Here is a 20,213-nt window from a genome sequence, read left to right on the forward strand (position 1 = left end):
CGGTCACAATTTCTGCTGACTTCCAACATTTATACATATTCAGTTTTTTTCAGTCTTTAAATTTCGCATGTTAATTTTAATCTAAAATTTTAAAAATATGATACTATCTATTTCTTTTTATAACATCATCACTGGTCTATTAGACTGTAAATATTGTTTAAATACATTCACACAAAGCAAAGAGAAACCCATCAGCCTCAGGATCAGATCTGGTCCTGAAGCTTTCTTTCCTTACTCCATGCCAAAGCTAGAGTGTCCTCAGTTTTTGTTTGCAGACTTTATATTCAGATGTTTTTAAATAATATGTTTCAGAGTTTGCTTTAATTAATTTAGTTTTTTGCACTACCTTTGATCTGTGTGCCTGAGAGTTGTCTTTGCTTTTCTTTTTAATTTATGCATTGTAAAAATGGACCAGTCTACAGGATTTACTCTCTCAGCCTTGATTTCCAAAAAAGCACTGTAAATAATAACTCTTTCCTAGGAGGTAGGGTTTGTAGATTAACCATAGATGTCAGGTAAATTAAAATGTCAGATAACAACTCTATTTCAATAATACATCATGAAATATTTTATGAGACGCACATGCTAAAATAATATTTTTAAAAGCTATTTAAGTCCAAATTTCAGTGGACGTTCAGTGTTTTATTTGCTAAAGCTGGCAACCATATTAGGAGGAGAGTTTGGATAAAAAAAATTCTACAGGGAACACATTTGGTCGCTCCTCATTATCTCATTCAGGGATTCATGGCTTGAGGAGAGACCTGGCATCACTCCTCAAATCTAGTTCATCAAGAGAAATAGAAAGATCAGTATTCTAAACACTCTCGAGTTATCAAAACTGCATCCACTTCTCCCAGTTTAACCATTCAGGACTTTCAGTGACTTAGAGATTGTTCAGTTAATGGAAAATAGAATGGTGCCTTAACCTGAAACCCAAGACTTTAGCCTATTTTTTTCTCTTGTGGCAGATACTTCAATGTCTATTAGTAGAATCAAATCTTAAGGTAATCTAGAAACATCTACAAGAAGTCAATTACAAGCTCTCCTTGGTTAATTCATTCCTGAAAACCCTCCTGCTAAAAGAAAAGCTATTTAAAGAAAAAAACAAAAAAACATATTTCGACAATTAAAATTATGATGTATTTCATCCCAAAGATACCTAAGTGATTTCTATAGATTAAAAAAAAAAAAAGGCAATAAATGAGAATTTGAAAGTAAACAACACAGTTCGTAAATGAAATTGCAATCCATTAAATAATACTTTCTAAAATACTTCAGAGTAAGTTGGTGGAAAAGTAGTGAGAAAAAGCTATTTGGGAAAGTAGTAGAGTCAAATAATTGAATTTCAGGAGAAGAATACTTTTGAACTCTTACTTCTCTTGCCATTGGTTTGCACTTAAATTCATAGCAAGGAATGTTTTAAGGCTAAACATTTCAGGTTTTCTAAAAGAACTTGCACATATTGGAGCAGGCTAGAATGGTGGTGGAAGATACCATTTTTTTCATTTTGACTTATTTCAAATAAGATGCACAAGTCAAATATATACCTCAAAATATTCTCTTACCAGAACTTATTTTTCCAGCTTTATTAATGTGTGATTGATGAGGGTGTGCCGAAAATAAAACTTTTATACACTTTAGCTAGGAACGTAAACTGTTTCAGCTATCATGAAAAACAGCATAGAGTATCCTCAAAAAATTAAAAATAGAACTATAGGACCTAGCGATCCTGTCTCTGGGTCTATGTCCTAAGAAAAAAATCAGTAGGAGTATCTGGGCTCCCATGTTCATGACAGCATTACTCACAATAGCCAAGACATGAAATCACCTGTCTCCTGATTTATAAAAAAAGAAGTGTAGTATATCTTGCTAGAGAGTTCGGTTGAGTGAATTGATTAGCAGATTGTGACTTTACCCAAAACAAAAATGTAAAAATATTATTTCTCACAAAATTATTTATTTAGCCTATATATCTTATTTTAGTGATTCCCTTCCTTTGAATTATACCCCAAAATGGGATTGGTGGATCATATGGTAGCTCTGTTTTTGTTTTTGTTTTTGTTTTTTTTGAGAAATCTTTAATTATTTTACTGAATATAGAATTCTTGGTTGACATTTTTCTTTTATTATTTTTAATACGTTGTTCCTCCACCTTCTTTCCACTATCATTTCTGAAGAGACATTACTTTTAAATTTCATTGTGGATCCATTGTGTGTGATAAATTATTCTTTTCTTACTGCTTTCAAAAGTTTAACTGCGATTTCTTAGGTAAAGTCTCTCTTTTTTGTTTCAAAATACTTGGGGTTTCTGAGCATCTAGTAAATGAAGATTAAAATTTTCATCGGTTTTGGAAAATGTTCAGCCATTATGTCTTTGAATGTTATTTCTGTCTCTCTCTCTCTCTTCTCATTTAGGATTTACTTTATATATTTGTTAGTATTTTTGTTTGTATCCAACAAGTCTCTGAGGCTCTGTTCATTTTATCACTTTTTTTTTTTTTTTGTCCCTCTTGCAGAAGTGCTGGCAGAACTTCAGCCTCCTGAAGGCAGCAGGCTGCAGGGTTTATGGGAAGATTTCCATTTCCAGTAATGAAAATTTTAAATCCGACACAGCTTTAGAGGAGGAGAATTCATGTACCATTCTGTTTAGAGATGCTGTTTCCCTTTTAAAAATAAAAGAAACCCCTAAAATAAATCTAAAAACAAAATAAGCAAAATACGAACAAATAATCACTTGTATTGCATTCATTTTCATGCTAATGAATAAAGCATGCCAGTTAAGAGTCTTCTCCCATAAAAATGAAAGATATTAGCACTTCCAGAATGTCTATCATCCTTATCATCACTACCACTTGCTTATTAATAGGTTATTATATATTATTCATATTCCTTAACGCTATAATCATTAATTTATTTTATTTTAATATAGAAGTTATGATATATACTATCAGTACCCAAATTTTAGAGTTTAAATTTTCAAGATGGTAAAGATCATATTTAAAAAGTTGTACTGTCAATAAGTGACAGAGCCAAGACTAAAACCACAGCACGAGGGTCATTACATACTTAAGTATGCTCATGTTGCAGGTTAACAGCACAAGGAAGTTCCTCCATTTAGAAGCCTTAGCCACTTAGCCCCCAGGGCAATAGAAAAAGACTAAGAGGCTTTTTTTGTCCAAGGCACTCTAGGTTATTTTAATATTCTCATAGATATATAAATACATGCCTGCATATCTATCTACATATCTATATATCTATATCGATTTACTTAAATGTTTATAAAGAAGAGGAGTAATAGGACTAGGAATTTCTGATGTTGAACACATTTGTCTTATAATCTGACCTTCTATAGAATAAATTCCTGACACTGAGACTATAGTTTACTCACATTTTACACATTGGACAAGGGCCTTTTAAATTATACTAACCGAGAAAAAGGAAACAGAGACATTTGTTTTGAGAAGACTCAGATTTCGTGATAAAATAGTTTATATAGCATTGTAGGTTTTCTTTCTGCCATTCAAGCTGACATATTAAGTCTTTTAAGTCTTATTGTTTTCTTTTAAGACATCTTTAATTACGCTTTCTCCGATTTGGGCAATTCCCTTAACCTGTGAGTATTAGTGAAGATATCTGGAGGAGTTAACAGAACATTATAAGCAAAAGAAGTGATACCATTAGTTCCAAGCAAGTCTGTAATGGGAAATCCATCAGAAAAGAAGATTGACAAAATATATTGTAGAAAAGGGGACAAATGATTCATTATAATTCCTAATTAAATCCCATCCAGTATAACATCTGTTGGTCATCAATGATTGTCAGTGCTAATTTCACAAATTATTTCCCAGGCTATCAGTTAAAGAGCATCAGAAGATTGAATTACACTGCCTGGCATTGTTTGTTTGTCCTTCAAGTACATTTGGAAATCAAAATCTTTTTCTTATTATTATTAAGTTTATTGGGATAACATTGGTTAATACAATTATGTAATTTTCGGGTGTACATTATCAGGTTTACCAAAGTACAGTTTCCTTCAGCTACCATATGTTTGATCCCCTTTACCCATGTCACCCTACCACTATCCTCCTATATTTGACCTCCTTTATCACGTCTACCTCCCCACTCCTACCCCACCCCACTAGTAATCACTAGTTTATAATCCTCTGTAACCACTAGTCTATAGTACATGTCCATGAGTCTCTGTTTGTCCTATTCATTTGTTGCTTTTAGGTTTATATCCCACATATAAGTGACGTCATGTGATTTTCAGCCTTTTCGTCTGCCTTATTTCACTTAGGATGACTTTCTCGAGGTCCATCCATGTTGTCGCAAATGGCAGTATTTCATTTCTTCTTAAGGCTGAGTAATATTCCACTGTATATATGTACCACAGCTTCTTTAGCCAATCAACTCCCACAGGATACTTCAGTTGCTCCCATGTCCTGGCCACTGTGAATAATGCTGCTATGAACGTTGGTGTGCAAATATTTTTTTGGATTTAGGTTTTCAATCTTTGGGGTAAATACCCAGTAGAGAGATTGCTGGATCAAATGGTAGATCGATGCTTAGTTTTTTGAGGAACTTCCACTGTTTTCCAAAGTGGCCACACCAATTTGCAATTCCACCAGTGTATGAGTGTTCCTATTTCTCTGCATCCTCTCCAGCATTTGTTATTACATATCCTGTTAATTATAGCTATTCTAACAGGTGTGAGATGGTATCTCATTGTGGTTTTTATTTGCATTTCCCTAATAGCTAGCGATGCTGAGCATCTTTTCATATATTTGTTGGCCATTTGTATGTCCTCTAGGGAGAAGTGTCTGTTCAGATCCTCTGCCCATTTTTGGATTAGATCATCTGGTTTTTTCTGTTGTTATTGAGTCGTATGAGTCTTTGTATATTTTGAATATTAAGGCCTTATCGGAGGTGTTGCTTACAAATATATTTTGCCATTCGGATGGTTGTCTCTTTTTACCTTGTTGACAATTTCTTTTGCTGAACAGAAGCTTTTTAGTTTGATGTAGTCCCATTCATTTATTTTAGCTTATACTTCCCTTGATTTTGAGGTCAAATTCATAAAATCCTCTTTAAATCCAAGATTCTTGAGTTTAGTGCCTATGTTTTCTTCTGTGAATTTTGTTTCAGGTTTTATATTCAGGTCTTTAATCCATTTGAGTATGCTGTATCTTGTCAAAGGCATTTTCTATATCTATCGATATAATTATATGGTTCTTTTTTAAAATTTGTTTATATGGTGTAGCACATTAATCAATTTGCATATGTTGAACCATCCCTGTGTCCCTTGATGAAGCCCACTTGATCATGGCATATCATCTTTTAATATGTTGTTGTATTCGGTTCATTAGTATCTTAGTTAGGATTTTGCATCTGTGTTCATGAGAGATATTGGTCTGTAGTTTTCTTTTAGTGTGTGTTATCTTTACCAGGTTTTGGTATCAGACTAATATTGGCCTAATAAAATGTGTTAGGAACTATTGCTTACTCCTAATCTCCATGTATTTGTGGTTCTTCCTGATTTCTTTTTGCAGTTGATCTCTAGTTTCGAAGCATTATGATCAGGGAATATGGCTGGTATCATTTCAACCCTCTTATATTGTTGAGGCTGTTCTATGTCTCAGAATGTGGTCAATTCTTGAGAATGTTTCATATGAACTAGAGAAGAATGTATAAACAACTATTTGGGGATGGAAAGCTCTGTAAATGTCAATTATGTCCAGTTGGTTTAATGTGTTATTAAAGGATATTATTTTCTTATGATTTTCTGTTTGGATGACCTGTCCATATCCAACAGTGGGGTATTTAGGTCCCCTACTCCAATAGCATTTTGGTCTGTTTGTCACTTTAGTTCTGTTAGTAATTGCGTGACATATTTTGGGGCTCCCTGATTAGGAGCATAGATGTTAATAAGTGTTATGTCTTCTTGGTGCATGATTTCCTTTATCATTATGAAGTGTCCTTCAGTATTTTTCTTTACCTTTTTTTATTTTAAAATCTGTTTTGTCTGGTATTAGTACAGTTACTCCCACGTTTCTCTGAATGCTATTTGCTCGAAATAACATTTTCCACCCTTTCACTTTGAGTCTATATTTGTCTTTGGAGCTGAGATGTGTCTCCTGGAGGCAGCATATGGTTGGGTCTTGTTTTTTGATCCATTCTGCAACTCTGTGCCTTTTTATTTGTGAGTTCAATCTATTTACATTCAGGGTGATTATTGAAATATGAGGTCTTATTATAGCCATTTTATCTTGCTGACTCCTTATCCTTTCTTATCGATGATGCTTCCCTACTGCACAACCAATGTCATTGCCCACACCTACTGTAAATTTATAGCCCTGATCAAACTGTCCTGAGCCATTACCAGGATTCACAGATCCTATGGTTTAAATCTTGCCTTACTTACTGGTGGGCTAGACTTCATATTGAATATATGCTCCTATATTCTCCTTCTTCATTCCATGTCTCATTTCCCAGACTCAAGACTTTGAGCACATGCGGCTCTCATGTTTGAGCTATCTTAGTGTTTTATTCATCTGCCTGTTTCTCCTTTATCACCCACATATTTGGTCATAGCCTAGCTCCACACGTCCACATCTTTATAGCCAACATTTATCTTCTTATCCCTCCTATGATGAATCCTGTCATCTATGGTGCCAAAACCAAAAACATTCCGGAGAAGTTTCTCAAAGTCTTCGTAGATACATGTATTTGCATTACTAAACCTCTTAAAATCACCAGCAAAACAAGTGATACCATAGAACCATGACCTTGTTTATATTCAAGTAAATGGATATTACCTAAGACAACTGAAACTTTTCAGGTGACCACTGGGTCATAGTTGCTCAAAATAGGTATAGTTAATACACAAAATAGAGTAGTTCCTGGTAATTATACACTAATTCATGAAAGACATGTCTATTTACAGTACAGGGCTATTTCTTAATTCATGTCATTCCTTAATTAATTCCAGCAACAGTAACTTAGCATATATTAGGACAGTTTTTGCTCATTCTATCATTTATTGACACAGGCACATACATGTTGACCTGGAGTTACTGATACACAAATGCCAGTAGAATTCATAGAGAAGCAGCATTTTTTCCCTCCTCTTTATAACAGATAATAATCTAGGAACAGAAAGTAGAATAATAATCAGGAGCAAAGTATTTATCTGAAAATTTTAAATTTTCTTCTGTTGTACAGAAATTGGGACCACAGTTGAGACTAAGTTTATTATATACTCTTTGGCATTTAAAAAAATAGGTTATAATATAGTCTTTGATCTTATATAACTAATGTAGAGGTTTTGTACAAGTAAGTATGTGCCACAGCTAGAATTTCAGTGATTTTTGGCTCAAAAATTATATATACCTTAAAAAATTTTAGTTTGTAAAAATGTATTAAATAAAGGGAAAGGAATAGAAATGGGAAATTATGGTGATCAGCTGAAAACCTATACACAACTATTCCATCTGATGAGAATATCCTTCATCAACGTAGCTATTTAAGAAATAACATCAATTTTGAGGAGAAATGCAGCATCTGTTATTTTTTCTAGGCTTACTGAGAAATAATTGACATATATCATTGTATAATTTTAAGATGTACAGCATAATGGTTCGATTTACATATGTTATGAAATGATTATCATAATAGGTTTAGTTAACATCTACCATCTCATATAGATATAACAAAAAAAGAAAAAATTTTCTCATTATCTACTCTTATAACAACTTTCCCATATACCATACAGCAGCATTACCTGTAGTCATCATGTTGTTCATTACACCCCTAATACTTATAATGAGGAGTGTGTACCTTTAGTCACTTTCCTCCAATTCCCCATTCATCAATCTCATGCATTGTCTGTTATTAACTTGGCTTTATATAATACAGATCATCTCAATTAATGCATGACGACAGTTGAAAGAATATAATATAATAAAAAAATGTAGGTGGTTTTTAACTTTCAGAAAATGAAATATATATTTTAAATTATATCATTTATCATGCACTTAACTTGAATTTCACTTTATGAATATGAAGAAGTGTTAAGTGTTATGGATAAATCTAATTTCGATATCTAACCTTTTTTGATTTTCACAAATTTAGCATGGTATCAGTATCTTAGATTTTATTCAACTCATTCTCTGTTGCTAAACATTCAATTTATTTAAAAAATTTTCTACTTATCTACATATCTAGATATCATCTGTGTGTCTATTTACTTAGGTAAATTCTATTTTAGAATAGTTTTAGACTCATAGCAAAATTGATAAGGCATTATAGAGTTTTCATATGCTCTCTGATATACTCCCACGCATACACAGCCTCCCCTACAATTAGCACCCAAAAGGTGGTACATTTCTTACAATCACTTAAAATATTTTTGCTTATCCTTATCTCCAAAAGTCCGTAGTTTACATTAGGGTTAAGTCTTAATGTTGTACATTCTGTGGAATTTGACAAATGTATCATGAGATGTATCCATTATAATAGAATAATATGGAATAGTCCACTGCAGTAAAATCTTCTGTGCTATATTTATTCATTCTTTCCTTCACCCAGTCCCTAAAATCACTGATATTTTTATTTTTACCATCTTCATAGTTTTGCCTTTTCTGGAATGTTATAGAATTGTAATCATACAAGATATAGCCTTTTTCAGATTGGTATCTTTCATTTAATAATATGCATTTATGACTCCTCTATGCCTTGTAAAGGGTTGGTAGCTCATTTATTTTTAATACTAAATAATATTCTATTGCTTGGATATACCACCATTTATTTATCCATTCACCTTCTGAGGGACATCTTGGTTGCTTCCAAGTTTTGACAGTTATAAATAAAGCTACTATAAACAATCTTTATAGATTTTGATTGCCGTGTATGTACACAATGCCCTATGAATAGTTCTTGACTGAACAACAAAAATCTGCTTGGTTTATGGATGGCAGTGCCCAGATGAATGGACAACATCCCACTTGGAACACTGCTGCATTAAGACCAGTGCATGAAAAAATTATCATTGAAGAAAATAAACATAAATCAGCTGAATGGGCTGGATTGCATGCAGTTTTCCTAGCAGTGATGGAAGACTTGAGTAATGGTAAAGCCTCTGTGTTTGCATTTTTACTGATTCATGAGCAGTAGCTATTGACCTATCTGTATGATCAGGTAGACAAGCAATGGAAAACCGAGCTATCAAAGGGATACCTGTGTGGAACATGTCCCTATGGATTCACTCTGAGAGTTTCAGGGATATGGTAAAGTAGTATATATTGATACCCATCATAAAAATTACTTCAAGGTTCAGATGGTGATTGAAACCACAAGATGAACCTGTTTGTGTACTCCTTTGAGTTGGCCACCTTGGTCCATGAACAGTTTGGACATAGGGAGGCAGCAGCAATGCAGAGATGGGCTTAATATAGACAAATTTTACTCCAATAACAATGTGAGGGAAATGACAAAACTCTAAGGAAACATATCAAAAAAAATAAGCAAACATGTTTATGAGTAGGAAGACAATATTGTCAAGATGTCAGTTCTTCCCAAACTGACCTACAGATTTAATATAATCTCAATGAAAATTACAGCAAATGATTTGTGAATATTGAAAGCCAGATTTTACAACTTATATGGAACAGTAAAAGACTCAGCATAGCCAACATAATACTAGCTATAAAGAATAAAATTGGATGACTGACATTACTGTATTTTAAGAATTATAATAAAGCTATAGTAACTAAGAAAGTATGATATAGGCAAAAGAATAAATGGATACATAAATGAAACAGAAGAGAGAGCAAAAAAATAGACCCATGTAAATATAGTCAATAATCTTTGATAAAGGAGCAAAGGTAATATGATGAAACAAAGATTGACTTTTCAACAAATGGTGTTGGAATAGTTAGACATCTACGTGTATAAAAAATTAGAAAAAAGTAAAATGCATACCAATGAAGTCTTCCTTTTTTATCAAATTCTGCTACTGACATGGAGAGCATCATTGCCCCTCATGTTTTTTACTTGGCCCTACAATCTTTGGTCACTTTCAATGAGAAAAATAGCATGATATATTGAAAATAAAATTACATAAAGGCACTAATGAGGGGGAGTTTAGGAGATTCTGATAAAAGCTAAGTAATGTCTCAGTGGCTTTTACATAGTTTCAGTTTTAGGCACCTTGAGAAACCTACCAGCAAATGGTTAGCCTGAAAGAATGTATCAATTTAAAAATACATTTGAGTCACACTTTCTTTACAAATATTCTTGCAACTCAGTCTTTAATTTGCTTTGTCCTGACACCATAAATGACTGGATTTAAAAAAGGAGGAATAGCCACATACGGATTGGCCAGGAGTATGTGAATGTAGCGAGGAACATTTCTACCAAATCTGTGAGTCATAAAGGAGAAAAATGCTGGGGTGTAAAAAGCTAAGATGACACAGACATGTGAACCACATGTGCTAAGTGCTTTGAGTTGGGCATCCCTGGAAGAAAGGCGGAAAACAGCTCTTAAGATCTGAACATAGGAAAGGGCAACGAGAATCAAGTCAAAGATGAGGGTAGCAATGGTAAATAAGCCATAGATGATGTTGACTCTTATGTTAGCACACGCAAGACAGGCAATTCCCATATGTTCACAGTCGGTATGGGGAATAACATAGTGTCCACAGAAGGGCAATCGTTTGAGAAGAAGGCAAAAGGGGGTGGCAAGAAGAGCTGGCTTCCCAAGTGCAACAGAGGCCATGATGGCTACCACTTTGTTGGTGAGAATAGTGGTGTATCTCAGTGGATAACAGATGGCAACATAGCGGTCAATTGCCATGGCCAAGAGCACATCAGACTCCATACCCGTGCAGGTGTGGATAAAGAACATTTGTATGAGGCAGCCTTCAAAGCTTATTTTTCTAAAGTTGAACCAGAAGATGGTCAGTATCTTGGGGATGGTAGAAGTGGAAAGGCCTAGATCGATAAAGGAAAGAAGAGCCAGAAAGTAGAACATGGGTTGATGAAGACTCTGCTCAGTCTTGATCACAAACGGGATTGTTATATTCCCCACAAGTGCTATCAAGTAAACAACAAAGAAAGGGAAGGCAATCCAGGTATGGAAAGCTTCCAGACCAGGTATACCCAGCAGAAGGAAGGCAGAGGGATGTGAAGCAGTATCATTGACAGAGGACATCTTCCTGAAAACTCTTGGAAAATACTCTCCTGTCTTCTTCAGTATTTCTGGGGAGATATAAGAGAATATATAATAGTCAGGTATCACTGTATATGATACCATTCTGATTAAACTCTTAAGAACATAGTAGAAGGGAATTTGAGAGCAATTCACTATCAAAGACATTCAAATTATTGCCCATGAAATTTAACATTCCATGGGGATGTGGTAGTTAGAAACAATCTTTTCTAATGGTAGTGTGGTGTAGTGGTTAATGATTATCTTCAGCTCATTCTTTTGTAAAATGCTCTCTACATATACTAGTTTCAACTGAGAACCCTCTCAGTAACCAGAACTTGTGTAATTTTCAAGTTATCTTAGTTACATAGTTGAGCAGATGCATAAGAGTAAACTCCCCAAAATGTTATTTGGATGTGAAATTAAAATAGAAAAAAATCTTTGATATGATGGTCAAGAAAAATATCCACTTACAAGGTTCATCTGCACGTCATAGTGTCTTTTCTGTAGGTATTATTTTTCTGTTTATTTGCTCTCTCAAGACTATGGTTATAACTGTTTTTAAAGAAATTATGCTTTTATGCTGTAGTTGATGAATGAATAGTTAGTAATTTTCTTTAACAGTCAATAAAGTTGGGATTCATCATATAAAAAATGCAAAAATGATCATCTTAATAGAGTTAGAATAAATAGTCATTAATTTAGGATTCAGGTATGATATTGAAATAAACCATTCAGCATACCAGGAAAAAAAATAAAATAAAACATTCAATTTTGTGAAAGGAGTTATGAAAAACCTCAATATCAACTAATATTGATTACATATATTTGATATTTTACTGGATGTTATAACAAGGTCAATATGTCAAGAAAAAAGAAATAAGAAGACACTAAAATTAGAATGAAATTTTGAAATAATGTATACGAACATTTATTTAAAAATCGAAGAATTGAGAACCAATCATTTTGCTCATCTATTACTCAAGTATAAGCATCAATACTTTTTCTGTACACTATTAGCAAACAAATGAAAATTAAAATTTAAATTATAATTTTATAAAAATTTACAATACCACTTACAATGGCATCAAAAATCTGGAGTACTTAACAAGAAACACTTACAAAACATGAAAGATATTAAAAAGAAAAGAAAAGTTTTAATTATATAACATATCCATGGTTTGGAAGCCTGAAATATATTAAGATGTCAATTCTTTCTTAATTGATCAATAAACTTAGAACAGCTTCAAACAACACCTAGAAATTTAAGTATATTCTAAAATAATTATAGGAATACCTTAAATATTTTGAAAAAAGAATAAAAAAACTGGGACTTATAATACAGGACTTCAAACTTAACAAACTATAGTAATCAGGGCAATATGGCATTTGCACAATGATAGGTAAATAGAAAACAATAGAGAAAATAGCTATCTTCTATAGCCTATATTTCTCCATGTATAATACTGAAATAATAATAAATGTCTGACAAGTTTAGTTCAGGAATAATAAACAAATATAGAGCAATATTAGGAGGACAAAATAAATTAGGAAATTCTAATAGCATAAGTACTAAATGATTTAAATTTTTCTGCCAGTTGGTGTTACATTGCCATTACAATATTTGCATTAACTATTAATTAGGAAAAAATTTAAAGTAATTTATTGAAATTAAATTGAGATAAGATTATTGCTCAAAGCTTCTGGATACATATGGATCTAGAAATGTTTTGAAAACTGTGGAATCGGTTTTGTAAATGATGAGTCAAGCCATTAAAAGTAATTTCTTTGCAATAGCTTTGGAAATCTGATTTTTAATATGGTACTTTTTACCATCATGTTATCTAGTCATGAACTGTGAAATATTCATCTTGAGAGATGAATGGAGGACATAGAGATATTCAAAGTTAGGTAAAGTTCTGCAGGTATGGAGACAGTAAAAGAAGGCAAGAGCAGATTGAATATCAAGATATAATCACAATATGCAAAAGAAAAAGTGGTTGAATGGCGAAGATTTAGAGAAAAACAGACAACATAGAAAGTTACAAAGGTATCTGTATATGCATACACACACACGCAACTTATCTAAATATTTAAGAACAAGTTTTAATAAAGTATTTCTTAGAGTAGAATCTGAGTCTATGTAAATGGTTATCTTCTTACACTCTGGGCTCACTGATACCTTCCATGTTAGTTTCCCTTTTTTTTGTTTTTCCTTTGTTCTGGTTCTGTATTTTATCTCTTCAACCTAAATCTCCATAAAATAACCAAAGTAAAATGGCTCCTGCCTTAATTATTCCTTTTTGGCCCCCAGGGCAGACTTACCAGTAAAACTTTCTGGATGAGCTAGTTCCCCTGCCCCACCCAGAATGTTTCCATTTTCACCTGCTCTGACTGAAATGAGAGATTTATACAAACCTGGTGCTCTCTGGAGAACAGAAGTGCCCAGAGGCACTGAGCTAGATGCCTCATATGAAGTATAATGACATTGATGAATTTTTTTTTTTTTTAAATAAAGTCCTGTTTCTGAAAGCTGATTACCAAGCTTTGAACCACACATAATGCATTGGCTATTCTCTAGGCAGGAGAGGCTATGAGAAGGCCTTAACTTCCCCTCTTTCTCCTCAAGATCACTCTAGTTCTCAGTTTCCTCTCATAGGCCCCACAGATATGTCCAGATTACAGAGAACCTGTGAGAATTTAATATACTGGTTTGGCAGGTCATATGGGCTTTTTCTTTTTGTTACCATATTGTTCATATCGCTCTTATCTGATCAATTCCTCCAAAACTTACCCTCTTTTTGCTCCTACCACTTCAAAACACAATTTAACCTTAAATTCAACCTCAAAAAAACTTGAAGCCCATCCAGGATCCGTCATTTTACAGACTACTCATTGGAACTTAGGTGGGTGATATAATATAATAAAACAAAGACCAGTTGTTTTGAGCACAAATTCTCTCTCTTCTTTCTGGTTCTTATTAACAGTACAATAAGATAGAGTTTATTTACTGGGGGGAAAAAGACAAACGTCTAGGGAATAAAGTGTGAGATAGAAGAAACTGGCTAAATGGATGGACTTAGAGAGAGACTGCATGTGTTTGAATCTTATCTCTCCTACCTAATAAATGTATGAATTTGGGCAAAAAATTGATCTCCGGGTCTCTAATTCCTCCTTTAAAATGAGCAGAATAATACACAGTACAAAACATTGTAGTAAATATTTTTTAAAACTACTCTTTGTATAGCACTTAAAATGTTTTCTGATATAGTAAGAACTTTGTAACTATTTATGGGTAATAATCTGAGCAATTTTAGCTAATAATATTCCTAGGTTAGGCTATTACATGGAAACTCATATTGATTGGAGGTGCCATGGGGATGTTTTCTAGAATTCATTCTTGGAGTTATTGGGGAGTCAATAAGTGACATAATCTTCCTTGCCTAGATTTATTGCAATAATGAATAAAACATGCGTCAAGGAAATGGATTCCAGACATTGGCACTCTGATTGAGTAAAAGCTGTCTAGTCTTTTTTGGCTTAGTTATGCATCTAAGCAAATAATTTGGGCTTTCTAGCAATTTTGACCCTCTTTATCCCCATAAATTGAATGTACCTCAGAACATCAGGGTTTTTGTTGCTGGAGCAGAGTCAGGAAGGTTATGGAATTTGTAGATTCTGGGGGGCGACACTGAGAATGGCAATGTCAGCACTGTTGTGAAAAGTGAGTCGGTGTGTTTTGAGATTCTCTATACAGTGTAGTCATCTTTTTTGTTTGTTTGTTTATTCCTTTGTCACTTGTCTTCTTTCATAATTTCAACAGTACATTAAAATTCTTGATGTCTCATTGACGGTGCCCTGTTTCTTTCTCCTAGGCATGTAAACTACGTTTTGGTGAATTGATTTTCTGTACATTATTATCTTTTTAATTTTAAAAACTTCTAAAAATTTTTAGAACAATTGTAGGTTACAGAAAACTGCAAATATTGTACAGGGAGTCTTCACATACCCATACACAATTTCCCCTATCATTATTAACATTTTACATTTTTAAGGTCACTTGTTATAATTAATGGATCAATATTAACTACAGTTCAGATCTCATTTAGATTCCCTTAGTTTTACCTAATGTTCTTTTTCTCTCACGGAATCGCATTCAGCACCCTACATTACATTTGCTGGTTATGCCTAGTTAGGTCTCTTAGGGGTCTTAGCTTAGTTCTTCAGGCTTTTCTTGGTTTTGATAACTTGACAATTTGGGGAGGAGTATTGTTCAAGTTTTTGTAAAGTGTTCCTCAAATGAGATTGGTCTGATGATTTGCCCCTTTTTTAGACTAGAATTATGTGATTTAGGGAGGAAAATCAGTGGGGTAAACTACCATTTATATCAAAATATATCAAGATACCTACTAGCTTTTCACTGTTATTGAACTCCATTACCTGGTTGAGGTAGTGTTTGTCAAGATTCTCTTTTCCCCTTATTTCCAAGTTTAGTTTTAGAAAGTAAATTACAATGTGCAGCCCACAAATTAAATAGTAGAAAGTATCCTTACGAATTGCTTGGATATTTTTTTTGTATGAGCAAGATAAATATATTTTCTCCATTTGTTTAAGTACTTAATCATTTCAGTATGTCAGTATGGAGATTTATTTTATATTTTAGGTTATAATCTAATTCTACTTTATTTTGTCACATTGTTCAGTTTTGGCCATTGAAAGCTCTTTCAGTTGGCTCCTGTGTCACTCAATATACCTCTTTAATCGTATATTCTTTTTTTTTGACGGGAGATGGGGGAGTCACTATCTTACTTTCTAGCATTGCAAGTTGTTACAGACTTATCTCATATATTAATTGTCCCAGCCTCAGAATGTGATATTTCTCCAAGGATCACTGATTTCTTTAATTGGATGATGGTGTCAGAAATAAAGTTTTGGCTGCAGAGTATGCTTTGCCACCGGGGTGTCATTGCTTTAAGATCCTCTCGGTTGACAGAACAGAGAAATATATGTGTCTGTGCTAACCTGTGTAAATATACATACATCTATAAATATCTATCATCTATCTATCTATTATGCATCTATTGATCTATCAATCATCTATCTACAGGTAAATATCATGATGTGTCTAACTCTTATCTATTACCAAATAATTAGTCCAGTATCCTCTCATGATTTTCTATAAACTCTCACTTCAACAGAAAGAACTCTGGCCCTGATCACATGCCATCTATTGCTATAATTGTTTAATAACAGCATGTATATGTAGCTTTATCAGAATTATTAACCTTTAATCCCAATGGGAAAAGTTTTTCCACTAAAGTGATCTTGTATAGTTATTTTTTGCCTTTAGTTTTACAAACTCTATCTACTCCTTTCCAAAGTTACTTAGATCAGCATATTTTCCCCATCCATTTTAATGAGGTTTTTTCCTATATTTGTAATGCACTGTATTTGTCACATTTTACATTTCATCCTGGGATCCCCTGAACTCCTAAATGATGTTTTTAAATTTTCATACGTTAAGTCATCTTCTGTTTTGTAAAATTCAAAGGATTTTGTCAAATGTATAGTATCATACATCTGCCATTACATTAGAGTATAAACTAGTTTCACCAACCTAAAAATTCCCACGTGTCTCGCATATTTAACATCTCCCCACTCTACTTCCCTCTAGCAAATATGAATATGGTTGCTGTCTCTATAGTTTTGCTTGTCCCAAAATATACTTTCACTAGAGTCATACAATACGATGACTCTGCTTTTCTTAAATGAAATCATTTATTATTTATTTGAGATTCATTCACATCTTTACATAGCTTGATATCTCATTTCTTATTAATGCTGAATAATATCCAGTATATTATGCTTGGTGGATATACCACAATTTGAATATTAATTTACTTGTTGTACGACATCTCTGTTGCTTCAAGTTATTGGCAGTTATGAAAAAAAATTGCTATAAATGCCTATGTGCAAGTTTTTGCGTAGATGTAGTTTTTATACCAGTTGGGTAACTTCTTTGGAGTGCTGTTGCTGAATCATATGGTAAGACTAAATTTGGCTTTGTAGGAAACTTTTTACAAAGCTATCTTCAAAAGTGGCTGTGCCATTTTGCAATTCCAGCAAAAATGAATGAAACATTCTATTGCTTTGCATCTTCACCTACTCTAAGTATCTTTAATTTTAGTCATTTTTAGAGGTGGGTAGTGAAATCTTATTGTATGTTTAAATTGACAATTACTTAATTAAAATATATGGTGAACACCTTTTTATATATTTGTTTTACACCTGTATATTTTCTTCATGAGGTGTCTGGACCAAACTTCTGTTCAAATTTTAATTAGATTATTTTTTAATATACATATGATTTAGTTGTAGATTCTGATTTTTTTTTAAATCAAGTTGAGGACACTTCCTCTATTTCTTGTTTGCAAGTGTTTTTTCAAATATGTTTCTTTAACCATTCGTATAATTAATATTACTGTTCTTCCTTGGGCTGATATTCTAGGTTGTTTTTGCAGACTGTTTTTTGAATGTTGAACCAGCCTTGCATACCAGGACTAAATACCGCTTGGTCATGGTGTATAGTTACTTTATAAATTATTAGCTAAATTTGCTAATATTTTATTTAGGGTTATCACATCTGTTGATGAAAGATATTTTTGATATATGGTTTATATTTTTCTACATTTTTTATTTTCCAGATAGTATCTTTAACTGTCTTTGGTGTTAAGGTATTTCCAGCTTCATAAAATAATTAAGAAAGTATTCTTTTGCTTCTATATTCTGGAGTTATTTTAGAGAATTGATATAATTTTTTAAATTGATAGAATTTACCAGTAAAATCATTAAAACCTGATTTTGGGGGGGGAAGCTTATTAATTAGCGATGTGATTTAGTTAATAAATATAGAGACATTTAAATATTTAGAACTATAAATTTTCTTCTATGGAAGTTTCCTTTAGTATAGATAGATAGGTAGATGATAGATAGATAGATAGATAGATAGATAGATAGATAATTGATAGATAGATAGATGATAGATAGATAGATAGATAGATAGATAGATAGATAGATAGATAGATAGATAGATAGATAGATAGATAGAAACTAAACTTTAAGATATTTTCAGTGCTTTTCTACTAAACTCTACTTATCTTTTAGTTGTAGAAAATGAAAATGTAAAAGAAAGTTGATCCTTAGAGGTAATAAACATTATGGCTATAAAAGACTGTTAAAAAATAAATAGAAAGTAGCCCTTAAAATTTTAATAGAAAATATTAATACTTACAGAGTAACACATCTGAATTTTATCAATCAGGCCATCTCAAAATGTGTCTGATCTTTCTTTTTAAAGGTAGGAGGACACGGTGAAGTTAATTTATTTGAGGAATGGTGTTGGTCATCATGTGTGGCATTGAAGGTGGTGGTCACAAATTGGATGAAGGTTTAAAGTTAATTTATAAAATTAAATAAATTATTAATGTGAAAAATCAATATTTATTTTATGTGTTCTATTCTTAAATATTATTAAATTTGAGTCACATTTCAATAAGACGCAACATCCAAATTAACAAAAACACTGGAAACAATGCTGTTGCATGTACTTTTGTCAGTTCATTATGTGCATCTTTCTATCTCTGAAAGGAAAGAGCCTACAATGTGCTTAAAGTGTTAACAGGAAATAAGTTTTTTAGCTAATCATATCTAGATAGCCTTTGTGTGACCTTTCATTAATTCCTTTGTGAAAGATTTTACGGAAGTCTATAGTCCATGCTCCTTGCTGAAAGATAATCTATCGTTCATACTTCCAAATTCTGCAGTTACGTGTTCTGGCCCAGTAGTCATGCTGCAAAATTGTACATTCATTTTTCTACCATCATTTGGCGAACTTGTCATAGGAAATTAGCTCCTAGATCACAAGCAATCGCTCTTTTATATTATTATTTTTATGTGAATATCAGTTCTGCCGACAGAAAATTTAGGAAGAATAATCAAATACATATTTGATCCACAGGAGTTATGGTGGAGATATGTCTTTATGAGATTACACAAAATACTTGTAAGAATATCCAGCAAATTCTTGTGAAAGTAGCTGAATTTGAAAATTTATTTTCTACCTGAACTTATCTGAGATTTATCTATTTTGAAAACACCAATTTCCAAAGGACGACTGTGTAGTATGTTCCATAAATTAAGAGATTTTTGGAAAGGAAGAAATGGTTCATATTGTTTGTCTAAATACATTTAACACATATGTATGGGCATACACAGACATACATGTGGGGTTAAAAACTGATTAAACGTGATTTGAAATCCCACTGTTAGAATTCTGTACATTTAAGCTTTTCTTATAAACAAAATTTTTATTCCTTAACACAAGCATTATTTTTAGGTCCTTTCACTTCATGCTTCTCCAGAAAGGAAAGTAGTGGCACAGTGAGGTCACATAGTGCCCATATGTTTTCATGAAGTATAAGGAAAATGGTGCTAAAATGAAAGGGAGGACGGGAGACATTTTTTTAGTGTCATTAAATATCCTAGTAATGTCCTCAGGGAAATCAGATGCATTTAAGTTTATAAACGAAATCTACCAGAATCGTTCTTATTTTACATTTGAATTTAGTTTAGTTTTGTTTTGTTTTCAGGAAAAAAAAAAAGATAATTGACATAAACTAATTGTGCTCAGCAGGAATACTATTCTATTTTCAAATACAGAGTTGTGGAGTTTCTCTAAAATTCCATGGTTAAAATGAAAGTGTTTCCAGTGGGGTATTTTCCCTTATGTATGGAATAATATATTCAGAAGAATAAACACTCAACACCAATATGGAGAGTAAATATTGGAATTTAAGGCCAGAAATCACTGTCCAAAGTTTGTTCCTTTAGGATCTGAAAGATCTTGTGATCTAAGGAACAGTTAAAAATGTAATTAACCTAGAGCAGAGTCTAAATTAACTTCTTTCAGTTATACCCACACTCTCAAGAACTAAGGAGAGAAGAGACC

At 32.8% G+C, this 20,213-nt stretch overlaps 1 protein-coding gene across 1 annotated transcript; it reads right to left on the minus strand.

Moving 5' to 3' along the window:
* Window positions 1–10,300: 10,300 nt before the first annotated feature.
* Window positions 10,301–11,209, minus strand: LOC107521611 (olfactory receptor 52E4-like). The gene has a single exon (XM_016166445.2). The coding sequence runs from the start codon at window positions 11,207–11,209 to the stop codon at window positions 10,301–10,303; it is 909 nt and encodes a 302-aa protein (XP_016021931.2).
* Between the last annotated feature and the right edge of the window lie 9,004 nt (window positions 11,210–20,213).

The sequence above is a fragment of the Rousettus aegyptiacus genome, unplaced genomic scaffold (genome assembly GCF_014176215.1).
Source record: "Rousettus aegyptiacus isolate mRouAeg1 unplaced genomic scaffold, mRouAeg1.p scaffold_m13_p_5, whole genome shotgun sequence".
NCBI lineage: Eukaryota > Metazoa > Chordata > Mammalia > Chiroptera > Pteropodidae > Rousettus > Rousettus aegyptiacus.